The following is a 25,733-nucleotide window of genomic DNA, read 5'->3' as shown; positions in this document are numbered from 1 at the left end:
CCATCAATGCCCCTCACAATTTTATAAACCTGTCAGATCTCCGCTTAGCCCTGATGCCCCAGAGAAAACAAACCAAGTCTGTTCAATTGCTCAAATCCAGGCAACATCGTGGTGACCCTCTTCTGTTCCCTTTCCACACACTTGCTGTAAATAGGGCAACAGGAATTGCACACAATACTCCATGTGTAGCTGAACCAAAGCTCTGTATAGCTACAACACGACTTCCAGACTGCTGTAGTCAATGCCCCAACCATAAGAAGGCAAACATAGCATACACTTCCTTTACATGGCCACTTTCAGGGAACTATGGATTTGAACCTCAAGATGCCAGGTTACATTAGTGCTTTTAAGTGCTCTGCCATTAACTCTATACTTTCCCCTTACATTTGACCTCTCTAAGGACAACACCTCACACGTGCCCAGATTAAACTACATCTTTCTTTTCTCTACCCATAATCTGTATCTGATTTATTCTTTGATGACTTTCCTCACTGTTCAGAATTCTTTGTGTTGTCTGCAAACTTACTAACCCACAAAACTATGATAAAATAAAATGTACCTGTACTGTATTCGTCAAGATCCATGACCTAATCAATCTAGAAATGTCATCACAGGGTCACAGACCACGCCCAGCATAAAGCTAAGGATCTACATTTGAGGGGACCCACCCCTGGATTCAGTGGAACAGAGCAGCAGGTCAGATCTGCATTGGTGCATGTAGGCACAGCAGCAGGTCAGATCTGCATTGGTGCATGTAGGCACAGCAGCAAGAAAGGGCAGAGCCACGCACTGCAGCTAGCAGGTGATGCTTTATGAAACACCGACTGGTCAGCAGCACAGTCTTGCCCATTGGTTGGAAACAGCCCTTCAGAATGGATATTATTTCTTCATCTTTAGTGAGTTATAATCTGCTGATTTTATTCTGCATTACCTGCAGCCAAGGGTCCAGGGGGTGGGGCAGCTCTTCGTCTGCGTTTGATATCTCCTGTACACAGCGATCCAAAGTGAGCGTTTGTTTGTCTGCAAGTAATTATCAAAGAAAGTTATTAGCTGGAACAAAACACTGCTGCCTGTCTCCATATAAATACAAAACCTGCATGATCTAATCCCAAATCAAAACACCCACAATGAAGATGTAGCTGCATAATAAAGCTACCAATCTTGTTTATATCAAAACATAATTATGCTTTTGGACAACTGCTCAGCAGCCAAACTGCATCATAAATTGTTACCAGAATGAATAATATAAAAGGAATGCTTTTTAATTTTCAAAACTGGCAATCTTTCCAGCTCCACATAAAATCAGGCAGCACTGCTTTGACAGGCAAATGCTGGAGATTAATTATCTATAGGGATTACAATACAGTTGCTGAGATTTCAATTGGCCACTAATACTTCACTGTCAGCATCGCATTCATTAAGGCACAAACGGGCAAAAACTGAAATGAATCTTTTAGATAGACCTCCAATTGAACCTGAAGACCCCATGAGCACCCAAGGTACAGACTTAGCTGAGAGATTTGCTTCAGTAATTTTGCAAAGAATTGATTATCTGTTATACTGCATTGAGATATCTACACTATTGATCACAGAGATTAAGGTACTCAGGCATCTTTTATTTTCTCATAAAAAGACATGCTATACTTGCAACAAATAGCACTAAGTAAGGACTAGTTTGTTATTGTTGTCACTCTTCATGTAGAACATACCAGTTACTTTTTAATTTAAAATCAATGACAGTCTGAAAGGCAGCCTTGTTCCATCAGCATAAATGAACCATTTGTCTTTCTAAGGAGTACCACTTTGATCGCCAACCAAGGTGAGAATGAAACATAGATATATTTTAATAACAAGAAATGTTTCAAAATCGCATGCATCAAGAGTTATTTGCTGATTAAAAGGGAGCTAGAAACAAGACACTTCAAATGAGAAAAGTACAGCATGTGTGAATGTGACTTTTGTTCATAAATAAATGTCAATATGTATTATTTCTTTTGAATGGCTGAGGCGATTTGCACCATTTTACAAATACATGCATATTTTATACATGCATACATTTAATAAGATTTACCTTCAATCACCAAGTCAGTAAAATGCACAGACATTTCATTTTCAGCAAAGTTAACAGAAAACTGTTCAATACTTTTCCCAATAATTTATTTACCTGACTTAAATTTATTATTTAACAAGCTCTCATCATCTGAGCATATGTAATTACAGCATTTAAGTACATCAATGTTTAAAATATCACAAAACATCTGGGTTAAAACATATGTTTCACTTAATATACAGAGGTAAACTATTAAAAACCCTCTTATTAACATAATTAATATATCCATATGTAACAGCATGATATTTAGGATATCATTCATATTTATATTAGCTGACATTTGAATTCAAACAGAAGTATACACTGATGGTATACTGAACAAGTACTGTATTTTGTGGTGTTTTTATGAAAGATTGACATGTGCACGGTGCCTTAAGAGTTGAAGTATTTAACTTGTGCACATGAGACCCATGACATTCTATAATTATGAAAAGGGAGCTTTATATTAAGTTATATGATTATTATCATTCTCAAAATCAGATACTAGCACTTGAAAAAACGCAAAAGAAGATCTGAAATCTGCCCTTTTAAAATTGTCTTCCAATGCTTGTCCCCTTTTATTGTGTACATGCAGCTGTCATGCATTGTCAAAGATCACGGTCTCAATATTTATCATTCAGCTATTACGACTCCAACATTTAGAAATACTATGCATGGAGGTGTATAAAATTCTGCTTAACACTGCCAGTGGAGTTGAGGTGACTATAATTTTGACTACCAGGGGGTTATTTAAAGTGAGCCTCCTTTCATATTAATGGAAGATGAGGAAAGGCTATTGGAAGGAGTTATTTCATTTGGAGGGTGATTAAACCCTTGGCTCCAAAGCACAGTTAAGTTTGCAGGTATCACCACTGTAGTGGGCTGCATCTCAAGTAATGATGAATTGGGGTACAGGAAGGAAATAGAGAGCTTTGCAACATTGTGTCATGACAACAACCTTTCCTTCAATGACAGCAAAACAAGGAGTGGGTCACCGACTTCTCAAGGGGGATGGTGTACATACTCCTGTCAACATCAATGGTGCTGAGGTTGAGAGGATCGAAAACATCAGGTCTCTAGGACTGATCATCATTAATAGCATGTCCCGATACAACCGATGCCAAGAAAGCTCATCACTGCCTCTATTTCCTCACGAGCCTAACAAATACGACGTCTCCTTTGACTCTCACCAAATTTTATTGATGTACCGTAGAAAGCATTCTATCTGGATGCATCACTGTTCTGCTCATGACTGCAAGATAGTGCAGAATTATGTACTGTCTATACTTCTCGCTGCCTCAGTAGAGCAGTCAGCATAATCAATGACCCCACCCATCTTGGATATTCTCTTTTCCCCTTCCCTTCTGGCAGAAGATACTAAAGCTTAAAAGCACATACCACTAGACTGAAGTTCTACCCACCGTTAGACCATAAGACATAGGAGCAGAATTAGGCCATTCAGCCCAGTGAGTCTGCTCCACCATTCCAACATGGCCGATCCTATATCCCACTCAACCCTATACACCTGCCTTCTTGCCATATCCTTTGATGTCCTTTTATCAGGAAATGATCTATTTCCGCCTTAAATATTAGCACGGACTTGGCCTCCACCACAGCCTGTGGCAAAGTATTCCACAGATTTACTACTCTCTGGCTAAAAAAAACCTCCTTACCTCTGTTCTAAAGGGTCGCTCCTCAATTTTGAAGCTGTGCTGTTTAGTTCTGGGTACCCGCACAATAGGAAACATCCTCTCCACATCCACCCTATCTAGTCCTTTCAACATTTGGTAATTTTCAATGAGATCTTCACATATTCTTCTAAATTCCAGTGAGTACAGGCCCAAAGCTGCCAAATGTTCCTCATATGTTAACCTCTTCATTCCTGGAATCATCCTTGTGAACCTCCTCTGAACTCTCTCCAATGACAACACATCCCTTCTGAGATATGGGGCCCAAAACTGTTGACCCAAGTGCAGCCTGACTAGTGTCTTATAAAGGCTTAGCATTTTCTCCTTGCTTTTATATTGTATTCCCCTTGAAATAAATGACAACATTGCATTTGCCTTCTTTACCACAGACTCAACCTGTAAATTAACCTTCTGGGAGTCTTGCACTCCAAAGTCCTTCTGCACCTCTGATGTTTGAACCTTCTCCCCATTTAGATAATAGTCCACACTATTGTTCCTTTTACAAAATTGCATTATCATACATCCCAACACTATATTCCATCTGCCACTTTTTGTCCATTCTTCCAATTTGTTTAAGTCCTGCTGCAATTACATTGATTCCTCAGCACTACTTACCTCTCCACCTATCTTCATATCCTCTGCAAACTTTTCCACAAAGCCATCAATACCATTATCTAAATAATTGACAAACAATGTGAAAAGCAAGGGTCCCAATATTGTCCCCTAAGGAACATGCCTAGCCACCAACAGCCAACTTATAAAAGGCCCCTTGCATTCCCACTTGCTACCTCCTGCCTGTCAGCCATTCCTCCATCCATGCCAGTATTATTTCCTGTAATGCCATAGGATTTTATCTTGCTAAGCAGCCTCATGTATGGCATCTTATCAAACGTCTTCTGAAAATCCAAGTAAATGATATCCACTGCTCTCCTTTGTCCACCCTGCTTGTTACTTCCTCGAAGAGCTCTAACAGATTTGTCAAGCAAAATTTCCCTTCACAGAAACCATGCTGACTTCAGCTTATTTTATCAGTGTACAGGTACCTCAAAACCTCATCCTTAAGAATTAGAACATAGAAATCTACAACACATTACAGGCCCTTTGGCCCACAATGCTGTGCCAACCATGTAACCTATTCTAGAAACTGTCTAGAATTTCCCAAGCATTTAGCCCTCTATTTTTCTAAGCTCCATGTACCTATCAAAGAGGATCTTAAAAGACCCTATTGTATCCACTTCCACCACTGCCGCCGGCAGTGCATTTCACGCACCCACAACCCCTCACCCCTGACATCCCCTCAGTACACATTTCCAAGAACTTTAAAACTATGCCTCCTCATGTTAGCCATTACAGGCCTGGGAAAAAGCCGCTGGCTATCCACATGATCAATGTCCCTCATCATCTTATACACCTCTATCAGGTCACCTTTCATCTTCTGTCGCTCCAAGGAGAAAAGGCCAAATTCACTCAACCTATTCTCATAAGGTATGCCCTGCAATCCAGGCAACGTCTCTGTAAATCTCCTCTGCATTCTCTTTACAGTATCCACATCCTTCCTGTAGTGAGGTGACCAGAACTGAACACAGTACTCCAAGTGGGGTCTGACCAAAGTCTTGTATAGCTGTAACATTATCTCATGGCTCTTGAACTCAATCTCACAGTTTACGAATGCCAACACACCATATGCCTACTTAACAACACTGTCAACCTGCACAGCAGGTTTGAGTGTCCTATGGACACAGACCCCAAGATCTCTCAAATCCGCCACACTGCCAAAAGCCTTACCGTTTATATTATATTCTGTCTTCAAATTTGAGCTACCAAAATGAACCACTTCACACTTATAATAGACTCCAACACATCCCCAACCATTGAGGTTAGGCTAACTGGCCTACAATTTCCTTCCTTTTGCCTTCTTCCCTTCTTAGAGAGTGGAGTGACATTTGTTATCACAGTATTCAATAATTCCCTAGTATATGATGCACTCTTGACCTCATAACTACCCAAAAGCAAAGGGATAGTCAATATTGTACATGAAGACCCCTGTATCAGCTTTGGGAGTGTAGGGGACAGATGGACAATACAGAGGTGTGGGAGAAATGGATGGTGAGGCAGGAGTTGGCAGGCAATGGTGGAACCAGGTTAGGAAGGGGATGATGGGCAGCTGGGGACAAGGGGTAGGGTAAGTGGACAGTGGAGGGGGAGAGAGATGCTGTTAGATGTGGATAGGTTGAACAAGCTAGGACTTTCTTCTTTGGAGTGAAGAAGGATGAGAGGTGACTTGATAGAGATGTACAAGATGATAAGAGGCACAGACCTAGCGGACAGCTAGAGACTTTTATCCCCCATGATGGAAATGGCTAACACAAGGGGCATAATTTTAAAGTGCTTGGAGGAAAGAATAGGAAGCGGGGGGGGGGGCGGAATGTCAGAGGTACGTTTTTGACACAGACAGTGGTGGACGCATGAAATGCACTGCCAGGGCTGGTGGTAGAGGTAGATACTTTAGGGAAATTTAAGATTTCAGTTCGACTTCCCATTCCCATTCTGACATGTTTGTCAGCTGCTACCATGATGAGGCCAAACTCAAGCTTGAGGAGCAATACCTTATATTTTGGCTGGGGAAATGACATTTTCTAACTTCCAGTAATTTCTCCCCCCTTTTTCCATACCCAATTCTGTTTACCGTCTCACCCCATCTCTTTTCCTCACCTGCCCATCACCCACTTCTGGTTCCCCTCTTTCTTCCCTTTTTTCTGTAGTCCACTGTCCTGTCCTATTAAAATCCTCCTTCTTCAGCCTTTAACATCTTCCACCTATCCCTTTCCAGCTTCTTACTTCATACCCCTCCCCCCCCACCCACTTTCCCCCTTACCTGGTTTACATCTGTCAGAGTCTACTCCTTCCCCTTCATCCACCTTCTTATTTTGGCTTCTACCCCGGTGAAGGATCTCCGTTCAAAATGTCTACTGTTTATTACCCTCCACAGATGCTGCACGACTTGCTCAATTACTCCACAATTTTGTAAATGTTGCTCAAGATTTCCAGCACCTGCAGAATCTCCTGTTTGTTATTTTCTTTCTGACAAATTTCTCAACTTGCTTGCCATCTTCTACCTAACTCCTAATGATCTTTGATCCACTTAAAATCACATCATAGTTTATATTTCCATTCACACCTCCCTCCATCAAACTTCATCTGCTATGTATACAAAGATTATTAGAATCCTTTACAGTGCGCCATTCATGAATAGCTGAAATCTCCATTAATTCAGATGAGGGTTTGAACAGAGTATAGAACATAGAATAGTACAGCACAGTACAGGCCCTTCGGCCCACAATGTTGTGCCGACCCTCAAACCCCGCCTCCCATATAACCCCCCACCATAAATTCCTCCATATACCTGTCTAGTAGTCTCTTAAATTTCACTAGTGTATCTGCCTCCACCACTGACTCAGGCAGTGCAATTTACGCACCTCTCTGAGAAAAAAACCTTCCTCTAATATCCCCCTTGAACTTCCCACCCCTTATCTTAAAGCCATGTCCTCTTGAATTGAGCAGTGGTGCCCTGGGGAAGAGGCGCTGGCTATCCACTCTATCTATTCCTCTTATTATCTTGTACACCTCTATCATGTCTCCTCTCATCCTCCCTCTCTCCAAAGAGTAAAGCCCTAGCTCCCTTAATCTCTGATCATAATGCATACTCTCTAAACCAGGCAGCATCCTGGTAAATCTCCTCTGTACCCTTTCCAATGCTTCCACATCCTTCCTATAGTGAGGCGGCCAGAACTGGACACAGTTCTCCAAGTGTGGCCTAATCAGAGTTTTATAGAGCTGCATCATTACATCGCGACTCTTAAACTCTATCCCTCGACTTATGAAAGCTAACACCCCATAAGCTTTCTTAACTACCCTATCTACCTGTGAGGCAACTTTCAGGGATGTGTGGACATATATCCCCAGATCCCTCTGCTCCTCCACCCTACCAAGTATCCTGCCATTTACTTTGTACTCTGCCTTGGAGTTTGTCCTTCCAAAGTGTACCACCTCACACTTCTCCGGGTTGAACTCCATCTGCCACTTCTCAGCCCATTTCTGCATCCTATCAGTGTCTCTCTGCAATCTTCGACAATCCTCTACACTATCTACAACACCACCAACCTTTGTGTCGTCTGCAAACTTGCCAACTCACCCTTCTACCCCCACATCCATGACGTTAAGAAAAATCACGAAAAGTAGGGGTCCCAGAACAGATCCTTGTGAGACACCACTAGTCACAATCCTCCAATCTGAATGTACTCCCTCCACCATGACCCTCTGCCTTCTGCAGGCAAGCCAATTCTGAATCCACCTGGACAAACTTCCCTGGATTCTATGCCTTCTGACTTTCTGAATAAGCCTATCGTGTGGAACCGTGTCAAATGCCTTACTAAAATCCATATAGATCACATCCACTGCACTACCCTCATCTATATGCCTGGTCACCTCCTCAAAGAACTCTATCAGGCTTGTTAGACACGATCTGCCCTTCACAAAGCCATGCTGACTGTCCTTGATCAGTCCATGATTCTCTAAATGCCCACAGATCTTATCTCTAAGAATCTTTTTCAACAGCTTTCCCACCACAGACGTAAGGCTCACTGGTCTATAATTACCCGGACCATCCCTACCACCTTTTTTGAACAAGGGGACAATATTCGCCTCCCTCCAATCCTCCGGTACCATTCCCGTGGACAACGAGCACATAAAGATCCTAGCCAGAGGCTCAGCAATCTCCTCCCTCGCATTGTGGAGCAGCCTGGGAAATATTCTGTCAGGCCCCAGGAACTTATCTGTCCTAATGTATTTTAACAACTCCAACGCCTCCTCTCCCTTAATATCAACATGCTCCAGAACATCAACCTCACTCATATTGTCCTCACCATCATCAAGTTCCCTCTCTTTGGTGAAGAGAAGTATTCAATGAGGACCTCGCTCTCTTCCACAGCCTCCAGGCACATCTTCCCACCTTTATCTCTAATTGGTCCTACCTTCACTCCTGTCAGCCTTTTGTTCTTCACATAATTGAAGAATGCCTTGGGGTTTTCCTTTACCCTACTCGCCAAGGCCTTCTATGCCCCCCTCTTGCTCTTCTCAGCCCCTTCTTAATCTCCTTTCTTGCTTCCCTATATTCCTCGATAGACCCATCTGATCCTTGCTTCCTCAACCTCATGTATGCTGCCTTCTTCCACCTGACTAGATTCTCTACCTCACTTGTCACCCATGGTTCCTTTACCCTACCATTCTTTTTCTTCCTCACTGGGACAAATTTATCCCTAACATCCTGCAAGAGATCCCTAAACATCGACCACATGTCCATAGTACATTTCCCTGTAAAAAAACATTATCCCAATTCACACCCGCAAGTTCTAGCCTTAACAGTATCGCTAGTTATAGGCATTGCATTAGCAGCAACTTTGGGATTTCCACATAAAACTATCCTGGTGAGAATATCCCAAAACTGTCTTCGGCTTTATGGAGTAACTCATGGAGCCACTCATGACAACTTTGCTGCCTTTACTAACACAAACAATCCATTCTATTACATCCAAAGAGTTTCCTTATGTTTTGAGTGGGGCAATTTAAGAAAGTGATATGATAAACTATTGGCTAAACTTTTTTTTTGGAAGCAATTAAAATTCCTGGAAAGATTCTGCTTCTTTGGCAGATCCGAAACTAATTGGCTGAGGCAATCAAGGACTGATAATTTGATGGTTTGATTTACTGGCTACAGCAATGTTAAAATGCTGTTACACAATGAAATATGAATTCTTGGCACCACAAGCAAATGAATGAGCAACTCATGTGAGATGGTATCAAAAATAGTTATCGACTTGATGTACTTGTGCAAATAAGATATTAAGGGTAGGCAATAATCGACTGCATCATATTTGCAGTGTTTTCCCTTTTAAACATTATTATTTCTTCAACAACATGATGAATTCTATCAATTTTGCTGCTTTCATGAGATGAAGCTGGTGATATTTTTCAAAGTAAAAATAAATGACATTTCATACAATTTAATAGCATCCTTGGAATACCTGCAGCTCCAATAGCTATCTGACTTATTTCTGGCTTACAAATCTTGCACTGCAACAAATCAGAATACTAAATATTACTTAATTGAAACAATTGCTCAAAAAGTAGTTTCTTGTCAAATAATTGACATCAGTTATAACCACTTTACTTAGTTCAACCAAGATAAAAGGAACTTGTATTTACAATTTCATCCTTCCTGACAGTGGCATGTCCCAGGATGCACTTAGGTCAATATTATCTATGCAAAAACAACACAGCGAATCGAGTTTTGCAATTGTTAACATCACAGCAGAAATTGATAGTAGTTCTTTGTTGGGCTCTTTTTTGGAGTATTGTAGAGAAAGTTACTGACAATTGACTTCAGAGCACAACTTTATTTACAGATTTTGACATCGATTGTGGGTAGATACAGGAATAAGGGTGACCTCTGAGATGGTGCACTTTTGTGATTATCTTTGTGATATCCTTGTTGGATACTAGATCTGTTCAGTTGGTTATTTTTAAAAGATGAATGGTACTGGTTTGGATTGGCAGTCCGAAAGACTCCCAGGACTGTTGCATAGAGACTCCTATCAGAAGCTTGCCAAAGCAGAGGAGAAATGAACTACTTAGAAGAATTTCAACTGTTTCCATAACAAATCAATATGACAAATTGAGGTTATGCTGCAACACAGTTTTAGTGATTCTGATGAGGGAAGGCCACGCAACATGATTTGGTCTGTTCAGACAAGGATCCTGTCAATGGAAAAATCCAACTCTACACAAGTTCAGAGTAGAAATAGTCACTTGCTCCCTCAAGCTATTTTGTTATTTAATAAGATGTCAGTTGATCTGATAGTAACCTCATCTCCGCATCCCCGCCGACCTGCTTTTCCCTTGCTTACCAAAAATGTATCTACCTCTGCCATTAAAATACTCAACAATTTTGCTTCCATTACCCTGTAAAGAAGAGAGTTCTAAAGATACTTGACTTGTTGGGGGGTTAGGGGGGTAAACTAGTTCATCTCAGGGGTTCTTCCTTCTCGCAGGAGGATAAGACAAACCTCCCCCACCCCCCATTCCAGTATCGGTCCAGTTAAGGCATAGGAGGATATGGACCTTGGACAAGGGAAATGAGGGAAAGGGATTAATGTACATAGATGCAGTAGGTGGAAAGGACAGCTTCTGTGCGTACAACTCTGACTGTCGAAGCAGTTAGCACCCTTCCATCAATACAGAGACCAACACTGTACATGAGATTCCAAATATGATCTTACTATTTCCCTATATAGCTAAAACATAACCTCCCTATTGATGCATTCTGCTTACCTCTGAATAAACTATAGCACTTTGTTTGCCTTAACAATTATTTACTACTACTGCTTTTCATCATTTGCCAATCATACAGTCAGACACCCCGATCCTTCCGTATCTCGGAGCTCTACATGCTCTCACTATTCAGACAATATGCCCTTTTTCCTTGCCAAAATGGGCAAATTCACTTTTTACTAGCCCATATTTCATGTGACAGATTTTTGACTTTTCACTTGACCTAGCTATATTTGCTCATAACCTCTTGGTAATATCATCACACTTGCCTTCCCATTTCCCTTGTTTTATTTGCAAATTTTGCAACAATACTTTCAGTGCCTTCATCCAAATCCTTTATTCATATTGAAAACATGAGGTAGCAACATCGATCCCTGTGGCATAGCACAGGCTGAAAAGACTCTTTTTCTGTTATTCTTTGTTTCCTGGTAGCCAGCCAGCTAATGTTACATTCTGCATCACAGAGCTTTTCTTTTCAACATCTTTTGACATAGTACCTTATCAAATGCTTTGTGGGAATCTAAGTACAGCATGTCCACTGTAGTCCATGTATACATAAGACATTTCACTTCACAGACTGACATTAGCAGCAGAAACCTGTTACGCATGTGAGGAGCAAGAAAGATAATGCAATAGTATGATTGAATGTTTTTACTGAGATATGTTTAGTAAAGGTACTCTCTGGGCAGCTTACAGTGTGGGAGCAATGCGCTGGGCTCGCCGAGATGAAAAGGTGCACACTCGAAAGCCCGTGTGTAAAAGAGAGAAACCTGAGCACATAGGAGGCTCAATTCATTCATTGCATTATCAATCAGCTGCATTCTCACAATCGATTCGATAAGGCTGAAAACCAATGATTCCCACCACTGTTGTGCCTTCTCCCCATTTCCTTCCACAGTCAAAAGACATACTGGTTGGTAGGTTAAGTGGCCATTGTAAATTTTCCCGTGATTAGGCTAGGATTAAATCAGGGGATTGCTGGGTGGTGCACCTTGAATGGTTGGAATGGCGTATTGTGTGCTGTATCTCAATAAAATAAAAAAAAATAACTTGAAATAGTGGCCCTGTTGCACTGTTACAATATATGGAAATGGCAACAAATCCACCCACAACCTAATCTCCCAAACAGAAATGAAATAATGATCAGATAATCCTTTTAATATTATTCCGCTGTAAACACTGGCTAAAACACAAGAACTTCTATGATTCTGGGGATGGGTTTACACAGAGTTGACAACTATGAGTGTATCCCTGGACACGTGAGTGGCTCCTTGCTTCTTGACAGGATTTTGTTTTCTCTAGTTTGCCCTTTCCTTTATAAGGCACTTTCATCACTGTCTGCTGTGAGATTTACAATTTCATTGCTCTGAAGAACTCTGGAAAAAATTATTCACAGGAAAACCAGGTTTAACAAACTATGACATCTAAGGCAATGCTGTTTAAAGGTTCTATAGTCAACCACATTCTTTGCCCTTGCTGAGATTTGTGACATCTGGAACCTTGAATATGACATTGTGCATGTTTGGAGTGCTTTGCTGAGGTTAGGATCTCAGGGTATGATGGGGTGCAGTGGTTATTAGTAGCAATCCACTGGGCTGGGTAACAACTGGAGACTATAGTTCAAATTCCACAATGCTATCTGTGGGAATTTAAATCTGATCCATGATCTGGAATTAAAAAGCCAATCATTCAATAGAGATGATGACCTCGATGCTACTGTATCTTTGCAAACATCTATCTGGTTCATTGATGTCTTGCAAGGGAAGAAATATATCACCCTTACCTGGTCTAGCTTTTGGACCCACCAACGTGGATGACTTTTGAAAGGCCTGCAAGTCTCAAGGGTACTAGTTATGAACAATGCCCAGATTCCCCAAAAAATTAATAAAAGAAGTTACTTTTGCCTTTCCAGGCTCAGGATCCTTCCAGACAACCACACTGCCACATCTCCCCCTTTGCTGCTCACCACAGCATTAATGTCACAACACTGAAGATGAGAAGACTTCAACAACAACAGGAATTCTGCAGATGCTGGAAATTCAAGCAACACACATAAAAGTTGCTGGTGAACGCAGCAGGCCAGGCAGCATCTCTAGGAAGAGGTGCAGTCGACGTTTCAGGCCGAGACCCTTCATTAGGACTAGAAGACTTCATTTATTTTTCCTTTGGCTCACCAGAGTAAGCATAGGTTTTACTGCAGGCTTACCCAAAATGCAGGCATCTATGCTCACATCTTTACTGATATCTCTCTGGCAAACTCATGGCAGCTACGGCCCTTAAAGGAACCTGTGGGACCATGGCCTCCTACATCAGTTTTTCATTAGCTGTCAAGACATACCTACCCCTTGGGAACACTCTCATCACTTCAATCATTGAAGCAATCATTCATTAAGTAGCAAGTCCCTCTAGTTGTTTGAAGAGTGATGTCTGCTTTGTCTGTCCATGTTAGTGCTGGGTGCAAACACTTTCTACTGTGCTATTAGGCTGAAAAATGCTAGAAGTTGAAATGCAACATCAGTTACAAAATGGAATTACACAGGAAAACCCAGCAGAGCCCTGCTGTGATCCTCTCAAATGATAATGTCGCCCCCATTTTCCGCAAAGGCAATTGGGAAACTGAACTCCCCTCATCCTAAAATCGTACTTTTGATCACACCTCTATTTGCCTACAGATCTGTTCCTCCATCTTCTGTTGACTATCAAGAGGTTTGTAATACACCTCCAGCAAAGAGACAATGTCCTTTTTGTTCATCTCTGCTCATACATTTTCATTCGAGGAGCCTTCTAGGATATCCTCCCCCAATGCAGAAATAATGCACTCCTTGATTAGGGAGCAATCTATCTCTTTTTCACATTCTCTACTGTCTGGCCTGTAAATTCTGTATCCTGGGACACTGAGTTATCTTTCAGCCACTTTTCAATGATGGCAACGATATCATAGTCCCAGACTTCAATTAAAGATTACGTTTTTCTACGCTACTACTTGCATTAAAATGACTCCTTGCATTAAAAGAGATATAATTTAGTATTGTATTCTCTTCATGTGCATTAACCATCATGCTCTGCACACTGGACTTAATAACTTTTTCTCCTCTATGGAGAAACAGAAGAAATAACACATCCTGCTACCAATTAATTATTGAAATGAACAGTATTTCAGAAAATGTTTAAATGCAATCTCTGGATGATTCAATTAAGATCAACTTTTGCCTAAACCAAAAACTGCTGCTAAGCTTACCTGGGAAAGCATCTCTGCTCTCTTTCTTTCTCTTTTCCATCTGAGAAGAGAAACTATGTCATCCATTGTTGCTCTGGAATTTCAAACAAAAGTACGAGCTGAAGGCCGGAAGGGAGGCTGGAATTACTGTGCTTCGGTTCTGGAACAAAATCTACCATTGAATCAAGGTTGACATTGACCAATGGTCAACAGTGAACAGTGGTAATGTTGCAGAACTTCTGGGTCCATTTATGATAAACTGCTGAGTCTCAGTGACTGGGAGGGCTATTCCCTCACATACAGAGGAATGGGAAATCACAGGAACTGGTAAAGTCACATAAATATTACACATTTCTGTGATCAGTACAAATTCTTAGCAGTGTGAAGGAATAGAGGTATCTTGGCTTCCAAATCCATAGATCCCTCCGAATAGTCGTGCAAGATGATAGAGTGGTTAAGAAAGAGTATGGTTTGCTGGTTTTCATTAGTTGGGGGATTGAGTTCAAAAGCTTATTTTTCAGTTCTATAAAGCTATGATTATGCTTCACTTAAGAGTACTGAGTTTAGTTCTGGTTGTTTCATTATGCAAAGAGCAAGGAGGCTTTAGAGAAGGTGCGGAGGAGATTTACCAGGATGCTGCCAGAATTAGAGAATATGTCTTATGAGGAAAGGTTTACTAATCTAGGGCTTTTCTCTTTGCAGTGACAGAGGAGGAGAGACCTTTCTGATAGGAGTGTATAAGCTTAGGAGAGGCATAGATAGAGAGGACAGCCAGCACCTTTTTTCTAGCACAGCATTGGCCTATACCATAAGACATCTATTTGAGGTGAGCGGAGGAAAGTTTAGGGGAGAAGGTTTATTTTACACAGAGAGTAGTTGGCACCTGGAATGCAATGTTGGGGGTGGGGGGTAGTAGAGACTGATACAATAAGAACATTTAACAAACATTTGGATAGGCAACGGATGTAAGAAAAATGGAAAGTTAGATTGATCATGGAGTATGTTTATATAGGTCGGCACAATATCATAGGCTGAAGGGAAGGTACTGTGTTGTATGATTCTATGTTCATTTGTCTGTCTTGGGCTAGCTTAAGTCAAGAATGGTAAGTGGCAGAAAAGTATCTCCAAAGAATAAAGAGAAAAAATAATTTATAAAATTGGGTAAACTAAACTTAAATGAATAAAGTGTCCAGGATGATTGTGAAAGTGAATATGGAGTTTGAAAACTCTGCTACAATGGGAGTTGACATTTAGACATTATGGATGGAATGCATGCTCTAATTGATTAAGTGCATCTGAAACAGTGTACTGTTTGAATTTTATTCCAAAAATGCACACAATTGGCCAAAAGCCACTTCCACAATAAGATTTTACATCATTTCAGTGTTCCAATACAATCCACTTCTCTTAAAGAAATTATTTTGAACCTGGGCATTTTGTTATCCTTAAGCAGAATAGCCCTTGCTGCTATTTTTTCTTTAACCAACATTTTCATTATAGACTAGTCTTTTATGTTGGGTTCATTCTCGGATAAAATATTAGATATTAGATTATACACAGAATCCAGTCCCAGCTGCCTTCTACCACAGTAAATCCAGTCACAATCTGTGATTTAAAAGAACATTGCCCAGAAATTGCATTTTGTTATGCTTGTTTTATATCCTTAAAATGGTTGAAATAAAGATCAATTTTAGGTTTTGATTCTGGGCCAGGTTATTTTTTAGGCTTCATTAGCAGCTCCCTTGTTTTGCAATGTGTTAATGAATGGCTATTTCATATGCTCCCTGGAAAAGTAGGCTCTACAGAGCAGAGCACAAGCCGGGCCTATGTTGCTCTGAATACTTGGTTGTTTCTGTGCTTCAAGCCCATGGCCACAACTCAAAACTAAAAACTAAAACATATTGGAGTGCTAGGTTGCATAAATGCTTCTTCCAGTATCTATAGCAGTCTCTTCCAGCAAATACTTCCGGTGAGAATGGTGCATAAAATTCTTTTTATTTTAATAGCCAAGCTGCTAATGCAAGTGTGACAAACATCAGCAGCTTGTCCAGATAGTGTAAATAATGCCAGAGTGGGACTGGCCTTGGGCTTCTGGGGTCAGGTGCCTGCAGTCTGTGTGCTGCTGTATTATACACTCAGAAATGCACCATAACTAATTCCTTGGCCAAAGTGCAAAGATCCCAGAAAATTCTCTGAAAGAATGAATGAAAACTAAACTAATGCCCTTTGGCTGAAATCATGTTGCAAACAATATTTATAGTTTAAAACTTGAATTAGGAGTGGGAGCTTGCTGTTCAGGGGCAGCAAGTCTAATACTGCTGTGTAACTTCAAAGCCTTGCAGCATGATAAGGAGGCAGGCAGCCAAAAATTTCCAACGGAGCAAACTTTATGCCAAGGATGTTTGGAACAATGTCTGGGAGCATTCATCCAGAATTGCTTAATCGTTTACCATATTCTGTATAGTTTAAAATCTATGAGTGAATTGTTAATTTACGTTTCCAAATAGGAAGTGACTGCTACCAACAAATCTTGTTATTTTCACTTTGGATTCATCCACCAATGACACAAAGGCACTAGAACAATAATTTCCAAAGTTCACATCCCATAAAATTCAAGTAGTACAAACTAGCACATAAAATCTATAATGGGACTGAGGTCCCTGAGATTTCTAGTGCTTGGGCAGGTTTGTCATTCCAGATTTAGGCCACCAAAGAGCTGACTGTGGCAGGCAGTAAACAACCTGGTGAAAGAAGTAAGGCACTGAAGACAGCCCTGCTCAACAGTGAGTATTACAACCTCTCTAGTATGTCTGCCAACTTCATCCTACTATGTATTTAAAATCAGCTAGGAAAAGAATCACTACGTTTGTTAAGTCAATCAAGAACTGAGTAGTTTGCACCTTACATTATTGATTTCAGTATGGCCCCTCATGCAATCTTACCATGAATGTCAATAAAGCAGTTCAATATAACCTTAAATTTCACCATATATTCATTCAACATGAAATGAACCCTGCATATTCATGTTACTGGACCTGCTACGATTTATGGGAAAATGTGGGAAAGACTGTCAAGTCCTCAAAAGGGAACCATAGTGGGTAATTCTTTAAACCTCACACTAAGTCTCCTTTGTATCTTAGTAGTATCCTAATTTAGAAAGTAAGCATTACTTTGTTCAGTAACATTTGCTGACAGTATATACTGAAGTCCTCCACAATGCCACAACATCTTGTGAAAACTATGTGATAATAACTCAATGGAATACCACTGAAATACCTATTTATCAAGGTGTCCTGGACATTAAGCCACACTTCAAAACACTGACCACCATGTTACGGTGGGCCTGGTCACTCACAATCTCTCTTCATAGAACCTACACTCAGTGGCCACTTTATTACGAACACCTGCTTGGTAATGCAAATATCTGATCAGCCAATCAAGTGGCAACAACTCAATGCAGACATCCCACCACTCCCGAAAGTTCCGGGAGTCTACCGCATATTAATAGTGGCTCCCTGATGCCTGCAAATTATATACAATGTCCTGGAAATCAATTTTTTTGAGAGCGCGAGAGCGAGAGAGAGAACGCACGCGCGAGAGCGAGTGCGCGCCATGGCAGAGTGTTCCAAAAAAAGAAAATATAAAACATACACGAGGAAAACACAATCCTCGTGTTTGTGTTTTTAGATATAAAATATATATCACCCTAGACTACACAAAAGTGTACCCCTGCCTAATAGGGGTAAAAAATAATGACAGTGTTGCTCGCTGCACTGTTTGCAACAGTGACTTTTCTATTGCCCATGGTGGGTTAAGACTGTAAAAGACATGTTGAGGTGAGTTTAACAGGTGTCATTCATTCATTAGCATAGCTAATGTTATTTAAACTAGCTGGCTAGCTGCTAAGGAGCTACTCAATTGCAGACATCCCACCTCTCCTGGAAGTTCTGGGAGTCTCCCGCAAATGGTGGTGCTACCTCCCTGAAATGAGTTTTTGCAGGGTGGGATGTCTGTCAATGCATAAAAGCATGTGGACATGCAGTCAAGAGTTCACTTGTTGTTCAGACTAAACAACAGAAAGGGGAAGAAATATGATCTAAGTGACTTCGACCGTGGAATGATTGTTAGTGCCAGACAGGGTGGTTTCAGTATCTCAGAAGCTGCAGACCTCCTGGGATTTTCACGCAGAACAGCCTCTAGAGTTTACAGAGAATGGTGTGAGAAATTTTTAAAAAATCCAGTGATTGGTAGTTCTGTGGGTAAAAACATCTTGTTAATGAGACAGGTCAGAGGAAAATGGCCAGATTGGTTCAAGCTGAGTCAAATAATCACGCCCTACAACAGTGGTGTGCAGAAGAGCATCTCTGAACGTACAACATGTTGAACCTTGAAGGAGACGGGCTGTAGCAGCAGATGACCACAAACAAAAGACTCAGTGTATACACATACACCCATAAAAGTTCTTTATGGATTATTTCTGAGAATTACCCTTATGCCGCATGCAAAAATAATCCATAAAATGCTTATAGGCACAAAATGCTTATTTATGAAAACAGAAAACAGAAATCTCTCTTCAATCATGAAAAAAAGTGATTGGGCCACTGAGCAGAGCTTTGTGTTCCACAGAAGCACTGTAAGTGGCTGCTATACCTACTGTAACCCTATTACTTTTATTCCAGTAAGTCAAAACAGTCTTTGTATTTGGCATCTTGTAGCTGTGGATAACTCAGAATCAGCTTTATATAACTGACAAATTGTATGTTGATATATGTTGTGAATCTTGTTGTGGTTTACTTATTTATTGAGATACCGTATGACATTGGCCTTACCACCCAGCAATCCTAGTCGAAATTTCTAATGACCAATTAACCTACCAACCATTATGTCTTTGGTCTGTGGTAAGAAATTAGAGCACCTGGAAGAAACCTATGCTCTCATGGGGAGAATGTACAAACTCCTTACAGGCAGTAACGGGAAATGAACCTGATCGCCTATACCATAAAGTGCTATGCTAATCACTATGCTACTGTGCCATCCCTATGAGACAGCAGTCCTGTACAATACATTAAAAAAATTACTATCAGTTACAATAAGATACATTGTAATATAATGTAGTGTTCATGGGTTCAGTGATCATTCATAAATCTGATGGTGGAGGGGAAGACGCTGTTCCTAAAACAATGGGTGTGTGTCTTCAGGCTCCTTCACCTCTTCCCTGACGGCAGAAGTGAGAAGAAGACAACTTAATGAGGAATTACAAAGATATGATGCTAGTCAATGTGTATATACAGTTTTGCAGCAACTATTTGTCATTTGTGGATGTTTATCTTACACTGTACTCTTTTTTTTATCAAAGACCCAATAGTTATCATCAAAAAATAATAATCTCTGCAGCATACTGAATGTACTATGCTAAAGACAAGCAATGGCTAAGTCTTCGCCGGGAGATAAAACAGAATCGGTAGTCACATGACTGGTCTATTACCTTCATGTCTGAGATGAACAACTCAATAAATCTGTCAGAAATATTGATCATAATGTTTCACACCAACCAGACAGTCTTTAATTGCTTCTGGTTTTAAATATTCAGCTATCACCCAATTCTCACCCACACCAACACAATCCACACGTGGCAAAGTTATTTAAAAAATTTAGAGAACTGGCAGTATGAACATAAGCTCATAAACACTTGCCACTCATAGTTCAAACATTTAAATTACTTTACCACCTGGACTCTTGCAGTTTTGTCTGGCTTTCAAAGGGAAAATATATTCTTCATGTTACCCAGTCCAGCTATGCTGATAAGGCGGATCCACTCTCAACCAGATGGATGGTGTGAGCTGATGCTGTGACAACATGAAAGTAATCATCAGCACTTCTATCAGGTACAGGACTACACCTCAGTACTGCACACCGATTCGAGCTTTCTTTAGATGATTAAAGCTTAAGACTACTTTTTGTGACAGTGGACCTGGACCTCAGATACCAAGCAACAGCAAAGATTTAATTTATAGAAGATCTGCCCTGGCTACAGCTGTCTTCTCACACAAAGAAGTCCACTAACTGCAACACAGTACTACTCTGCTGCCTGATGTTATTAATGTTCCTGATTATCCAAACAGCAACTAAGCCCACTTACCAAAACAAAACTGTTACTGCTTTTCTTGATGATGGGCCATAACCCTAACAGTTTAGCATTCGATATTTTCTCCAATTACAAACAGTAGAAATCTATTCTATACCGGATCACTTGTTTTAAACAATTTGCCAGTTGCTCAGTGGTCAGAAAAACAGGAGTCATGGTCAACAAGAAATGCACAGTTGGTTCGAGAAGCTGCTCAGACATTAGAGTAAGTGATCTGTACCTTCCCATATAACCTTTGCTCTTGAGCAACCTACATTATAATTAAATATATAATAAATACCATAATAGATACAGGAGAGTAATACTTTTGTAGAACGATAATAAGATAAAAGAAATCAATATGAATTTATTTAGTTATTCATAGTCTGACTCAATAATGCTCTCCACAACGTTCCGAGAAGCTTGTGAAAGCTTTGGTATTTTTTTTAAAGCAGACTTAAGACCATGTTGTCCTCCATAAATCCAAAACAACAGATAAAATTATCAAATAAAAGCATATTTCCAAAACTTGCTCAAAAAGTATGTTTTTTAACTCTTAAGTTTTCTTCCATCACATCTACTACCCCGACACTCCTTTCCGTGTCCTCTCATTAGTTGAGGAATTAGTTGGTAATTTGTCTAAATACATACTACTATACAAGTATTTGCCTTTGTTCCCCTTTCTTAAATTTAAGATAAAATCTGAAACAAGACTAACTGATTTAACTCTGGCAGGATTATGGAAGGAGAAAAGCAAAATATATTGTAATACACCTAGAAAATATTATTCAGTCACAATGATGTAGCTCACCAAACACAGGCATCATTTAAGTGTTGTAATTACAGCTCTTCTCTAAGAAGCAAATGATGATGAAAGCAAGTTGAAGCGATATTTAGAATTTGTATTTAACATGGTCCTTTTCTCTAATAAGACATTGCTTTAGGTGGCTGGAATACTTTCAGGCAACATTTGTTTTGTACAAGGTTGGCTATTAAAAATTTAGAAAGGGTGAGCCTTATGAGGGTTATACTGTGTTACTGATTCTTCTTATTCACAAGTGCTAAGCAGGGGCATGCATGCTCTTGGAATTACTGTTTATGTTGCCCCATGAAGAGGACATTAATGACCTTCAGGGGCTGCAAAACGAGGAACAAGAGCACGAGAACTGTTACAGCAAGTAACCTACCATTATACCTAGACTCTACAGAGCTAGAGCATGTTAACTGGCTCCATAACCACAGAAAGACAGCTGTGTAACCGTGAAATGAAAACTCGAAACTAGCACCAGAACTGCATGATGCAGGGACTGTAAGCCACCACAGTTCTTGAATATCTGTACCTCAGCTGCTTCAAATCAGTGCCAGTCAATTTACTGAATACTCACAGATTGCAGGCCATTAATGTCTTGGAGATTTGTGAGGGGAAATCGAGCAAAAGTTGAAAAGGTTGATGAGGATTAGGAGAAGCAGATGACCACTGTTAAACAGCAATATCAGCTACTGGAGCGCATAATGCAGTAAACCATTAAGGAGAACCTCTCTCGATCAAATCCAGACTTGACCCCAGCACCTCAGGCCTACCATATTAATGCCCCTAAATTATACAACATTTATATTAATAATTATGCAGATTCACAATACAGTAACTACCTTTAGTTCACTGATTTTGTTAAATTGCACATAGTTCATATCTATCAAAATTACTTCTGTGCAGGCATTAATGCTTGTCTTGTGTGGCTCTTTACTATTCTAAATGTTCTCCCCATGTGGCCACATTGCTACACAATGAGACATGAAAGGCTGCTGAACTTCCATGGAGGGACTGGGATTTTGGTATGAGCATAGTGCCTAGTGGAGGAGGAGGATGTCTGACCAAGGTAGCATGTGAGCAAGCTGCATGCATGACAGCACTGGCATTACTAATTCAGAGGCTGCTGGGTGAGCAGGCATGCTATCACTCTGAGAGAAGACAGTCAATGACTTTTCAAAGGAACTTTTAGGGAACTGTTCCCCAACACTGAAACTGCTCTGTGCAAAGGATTTCTTGAAGTTCCAGTCTAGATACTCTTCCATACTTTATTAGCCAGCACGATAGTGGACCACAAGGCTAAGATACTAGAAGGCTGAGTCTCTACTGAAGGAGAAAGTTGAACCCAAAGCCTGGAAGTGCTCACTGCATGCTTAATGTAATGGTTTCATTGCCATACACTAAGAAACACAGGTTAGGTTCCTCCTTACTTACTGACTGTGTGACGTTGAAGCCCTCAGTTAAAGGGCTACGTGGGTTGCCATTCATTATCTGCCTGCTTTATAGTTAAACCTTTAAGATGAATGGCAGCTGATTAGGAGATCTTCTGACCATCTGATGGACAGAAGACCCCTCTCCTGCCGACCCCTTTGCGGAAAACTTAAAACCAGGGTTTGAAAATCACATTTTTCCTGCAGCTGAATAAGCCTACATTACTGGGTCTTTGTTGTAATCCTACTGCATTTCTTTTCCTGTTTTAATCCCTCTCAGCTCTTTACCTTCCACTTTATTAGTGACAGTCTTCCATGTTCAACTACCCCACTCCCTCTTTTTCCCTCCTGTCAGGTCATTCTTCATCATGGTAATAGCACTTTCACTCAATTCTAATTTACAATTGCACCTGCCTGTTAGAAATGCACAGATGTAAAAATTCCACTTTTAGGTAGGTTTGAAAAGTTGTCTCCCATTACTGCTTGGCTGCTCCCTTAATGTTTACATTTTCCAGAGATTTATGTGTCCACATTCAACACAGAAACTTGTCATGTTGTAATTACCCCTTGTTTTCACCATCACTACTGTAGGGAGGGTGCAATTACACTACGACAAGTTCATGTTGGCTGCTACCATTATGATGCACACACAGGAATTAAATATGGATCAAGCTGATGTAAGGATGCTAATTTCTAAGCATTTCAGAAGCTCTATACATAGTATGCACGTACTTGTTGGTGTCACAATGCTCAGATTCATTAAAAGCGATTTCATGAGTGATCTTCTCTGGTACAAATGTGCTTCATGCAGATCTCCTGGGACAATCAATTGAAAGAAAGAATTGCCTTCCAGATCTTGAAGTGTTCTCTTAGGCTCCACAATCTACTTCCAACTTGTACTTGTCAGCCCTGTCCACAGCAGGTCTTATCTCTTGATCCTCAATAGCCAGATGATTTTGTTCCAGAATGTGTAGATGAGTTGCAGCTGAAATTCTCAGCTGATGCCTGCAATTTGCTGAATGCACGACTGGACCTGAAGATAGTTTGAAATTCCTGATATCCACATGGTGTACTGATATCCTCCCTGCTGATCCTCTTGAAAGACTCTTCCAATATACCTCAGCCACATCCACAATTGGACAATGTCAAAATCACACTTAATAGTCCTTGCATATAAACAAGCAAGATGGAAACAAGGGAGAGAGAATTGGGTAATAGGTGGAAAAAAATGTAGGAAAACAGTTGGAGAACAAGGCTAAATAGAATGGGCGTGGTGCCATCTGTCCTCTCTTTATGGAAGGTAGAAAATCTACAGCACAATACAGGCCCTTTGGCCCACAATGCTGTGCCGAACACATACTTACTTTAGAAATTACCAGGGGTTACCCATAGCCCTCTATTTTTCTAAGCTCCATGTATTTATCCAGGAGTCTCTTAAAAGACTCTATCGTATCTGCCTCCACCACCGTCGTGGGCAGCCCATTCCACGCATTCACCACTCTCTGTGTAAAAAAACTTACCCTGACATCTCCTCTGTACCTACTTCCAAGCACCTTAAACCTGTGCCCTCTCATGTTAGCCATTTCAGCCCTGGGAAAAAGCCTCTGAATATCCACACGATCAATGCCTCTCATCATCTTATAGACCTTTATCAGGTCACCTCTCATCCTCCGCCGCTCCAAGGAGAAAAGGCCAAGTTCCCTCAACTTATTCTCATAAGGCACGCTCCCCAATCCAGGCAACATCCTTGTAAATCTCCTCTGCACCCTTTTTATGGCTTCCACATCCTTCCTGTAGTGAGGTGATTAGAACTGAGCACAGTACTCCAAGTGGGGTCTGACCAGGGTCCTATATAGCTATAACATTACCTCTCGGCTCTTAAACTCAATCCCACGGCTGATGAAGGCCAATACTGTGGCATTTTATAATTGATTGAAGAATTATCAAACAGAGCCTATTTGTTCTGTCAGTCAGCGATGAGAATAGAATCCTCCTTTTGTTATTGTTGAGGGTAATACATATATTCCAGCTCTTGCCAGAGGAATTAAACTGAGAGGGTTCTCATAACATTTCAATGTATCTTTAAATATATTTACAGGTTACTGAAGTCACTTGAAACTCTGACATTTATGGTCCATCTCTAATTACTCCTGAATTTAGAAGAGAGGATGGGGAAAAGATTTAACCTCATTGATGGGTCTGCAACAACATTTAGGCCAGTGTTGGTAAGATGGCAGATTTCTTTCTCTGAAGGGCCTTTGAGAACTGAATTGTCTTTAACAACAAACTTGTTTTCTGATCACCATTACTGTTCACCAGCTTTTTAAATTCCATGTTTAGTTAATTATTTGAACCTAGGTTCCCATTCATCTCATAAGATTACATAGCATGAGATTCAAACTCAGGTCTCTAGTTTGAGAGTCTAGGACACTGACATGAGTCTAATAATTGACCCACAATGCTATCATTTCCACTTTTGGTTGTAAAGAGAGGAACACACTATACCTTTAACTGGTCAGGTTATCTCAGCAGAATACTTCTGTAGATTAAAATGTACCAGCAAGAAATTATGGATGGCAGCAGTTTAAAAAAAAATTCTGACTATTTGTCGCCTGGTTTAAGGCATCATTTATAAATAGCTTCCTGGCATGTCAGAGGAGTAGGGAGACAAGATTGCAGTGAAATAAAATACTGAAAAAATCTTAAGGCCAGATTGCCTAAAACCTTGACTTATGATATACTGCTTACAGTGACTAAATGATGCCGTGCCAAATAAAATAATGTTTAATGTAAGTCAAGGTAACTTGTCCTCCTATTGTATGGAGTTTCTAATAAAAAGATGTCAGCATATCAAGCCTAGCAAAAGGTGTCCTCTGGTAAAATGCTGTTCATATGTAGCCCCAGATGCCAGTTTATGCTTGGCAGACAAACAGATGTGACTATGGTTGCTGGGGTTTGGCATGAACACTCATTGTCAATATGCAATATATA

At 40.5% G+C, this 25,733-nt stretch overlaps 1 protein-coding gene across 2 annotated transcripts in view; it reads right to left on the bottom strand.

Moving 5' to 3' along the window:
* gpatch2 (G patch domain containing 2) overlaps positions 1-25,733 on the bottom strand; it is a 300,732-nt gene that overhangs the window by 32,924 nt on the left and 242,075 nt on the right. For both annotated transcript variants that reach the window (XM_063055750.1, XM_063055751.1), the window contains one exon: positions 932-1,020. In XM_063055750.1, the coding sequence (XP_062911820.1) occupies positions 932-1,020 (89 nt within the window). The remainder of the gene's footprint in view (positions 1-931; positions 1,021-25,733) is intronic.

This window comes from Mobula hypostoma, chromosome 8, assembly GCF_963921235.1.
Source record: "Mobula hypostoma chromosome 8, sMobHyp1.1, whole genome shotgun sequence".
Classification (NCBI taxonomy): Eukaryota; Metazoa; Chordata; class Chondrichthyes; order Myliobatiformes; family Myliobatidae; genus Mobula; species Mobula hypostoma.
Note: the sequence above shows the minus strand (reverse complement) of the source record. Positions and strands in the feature narration are given on the sequence as shown.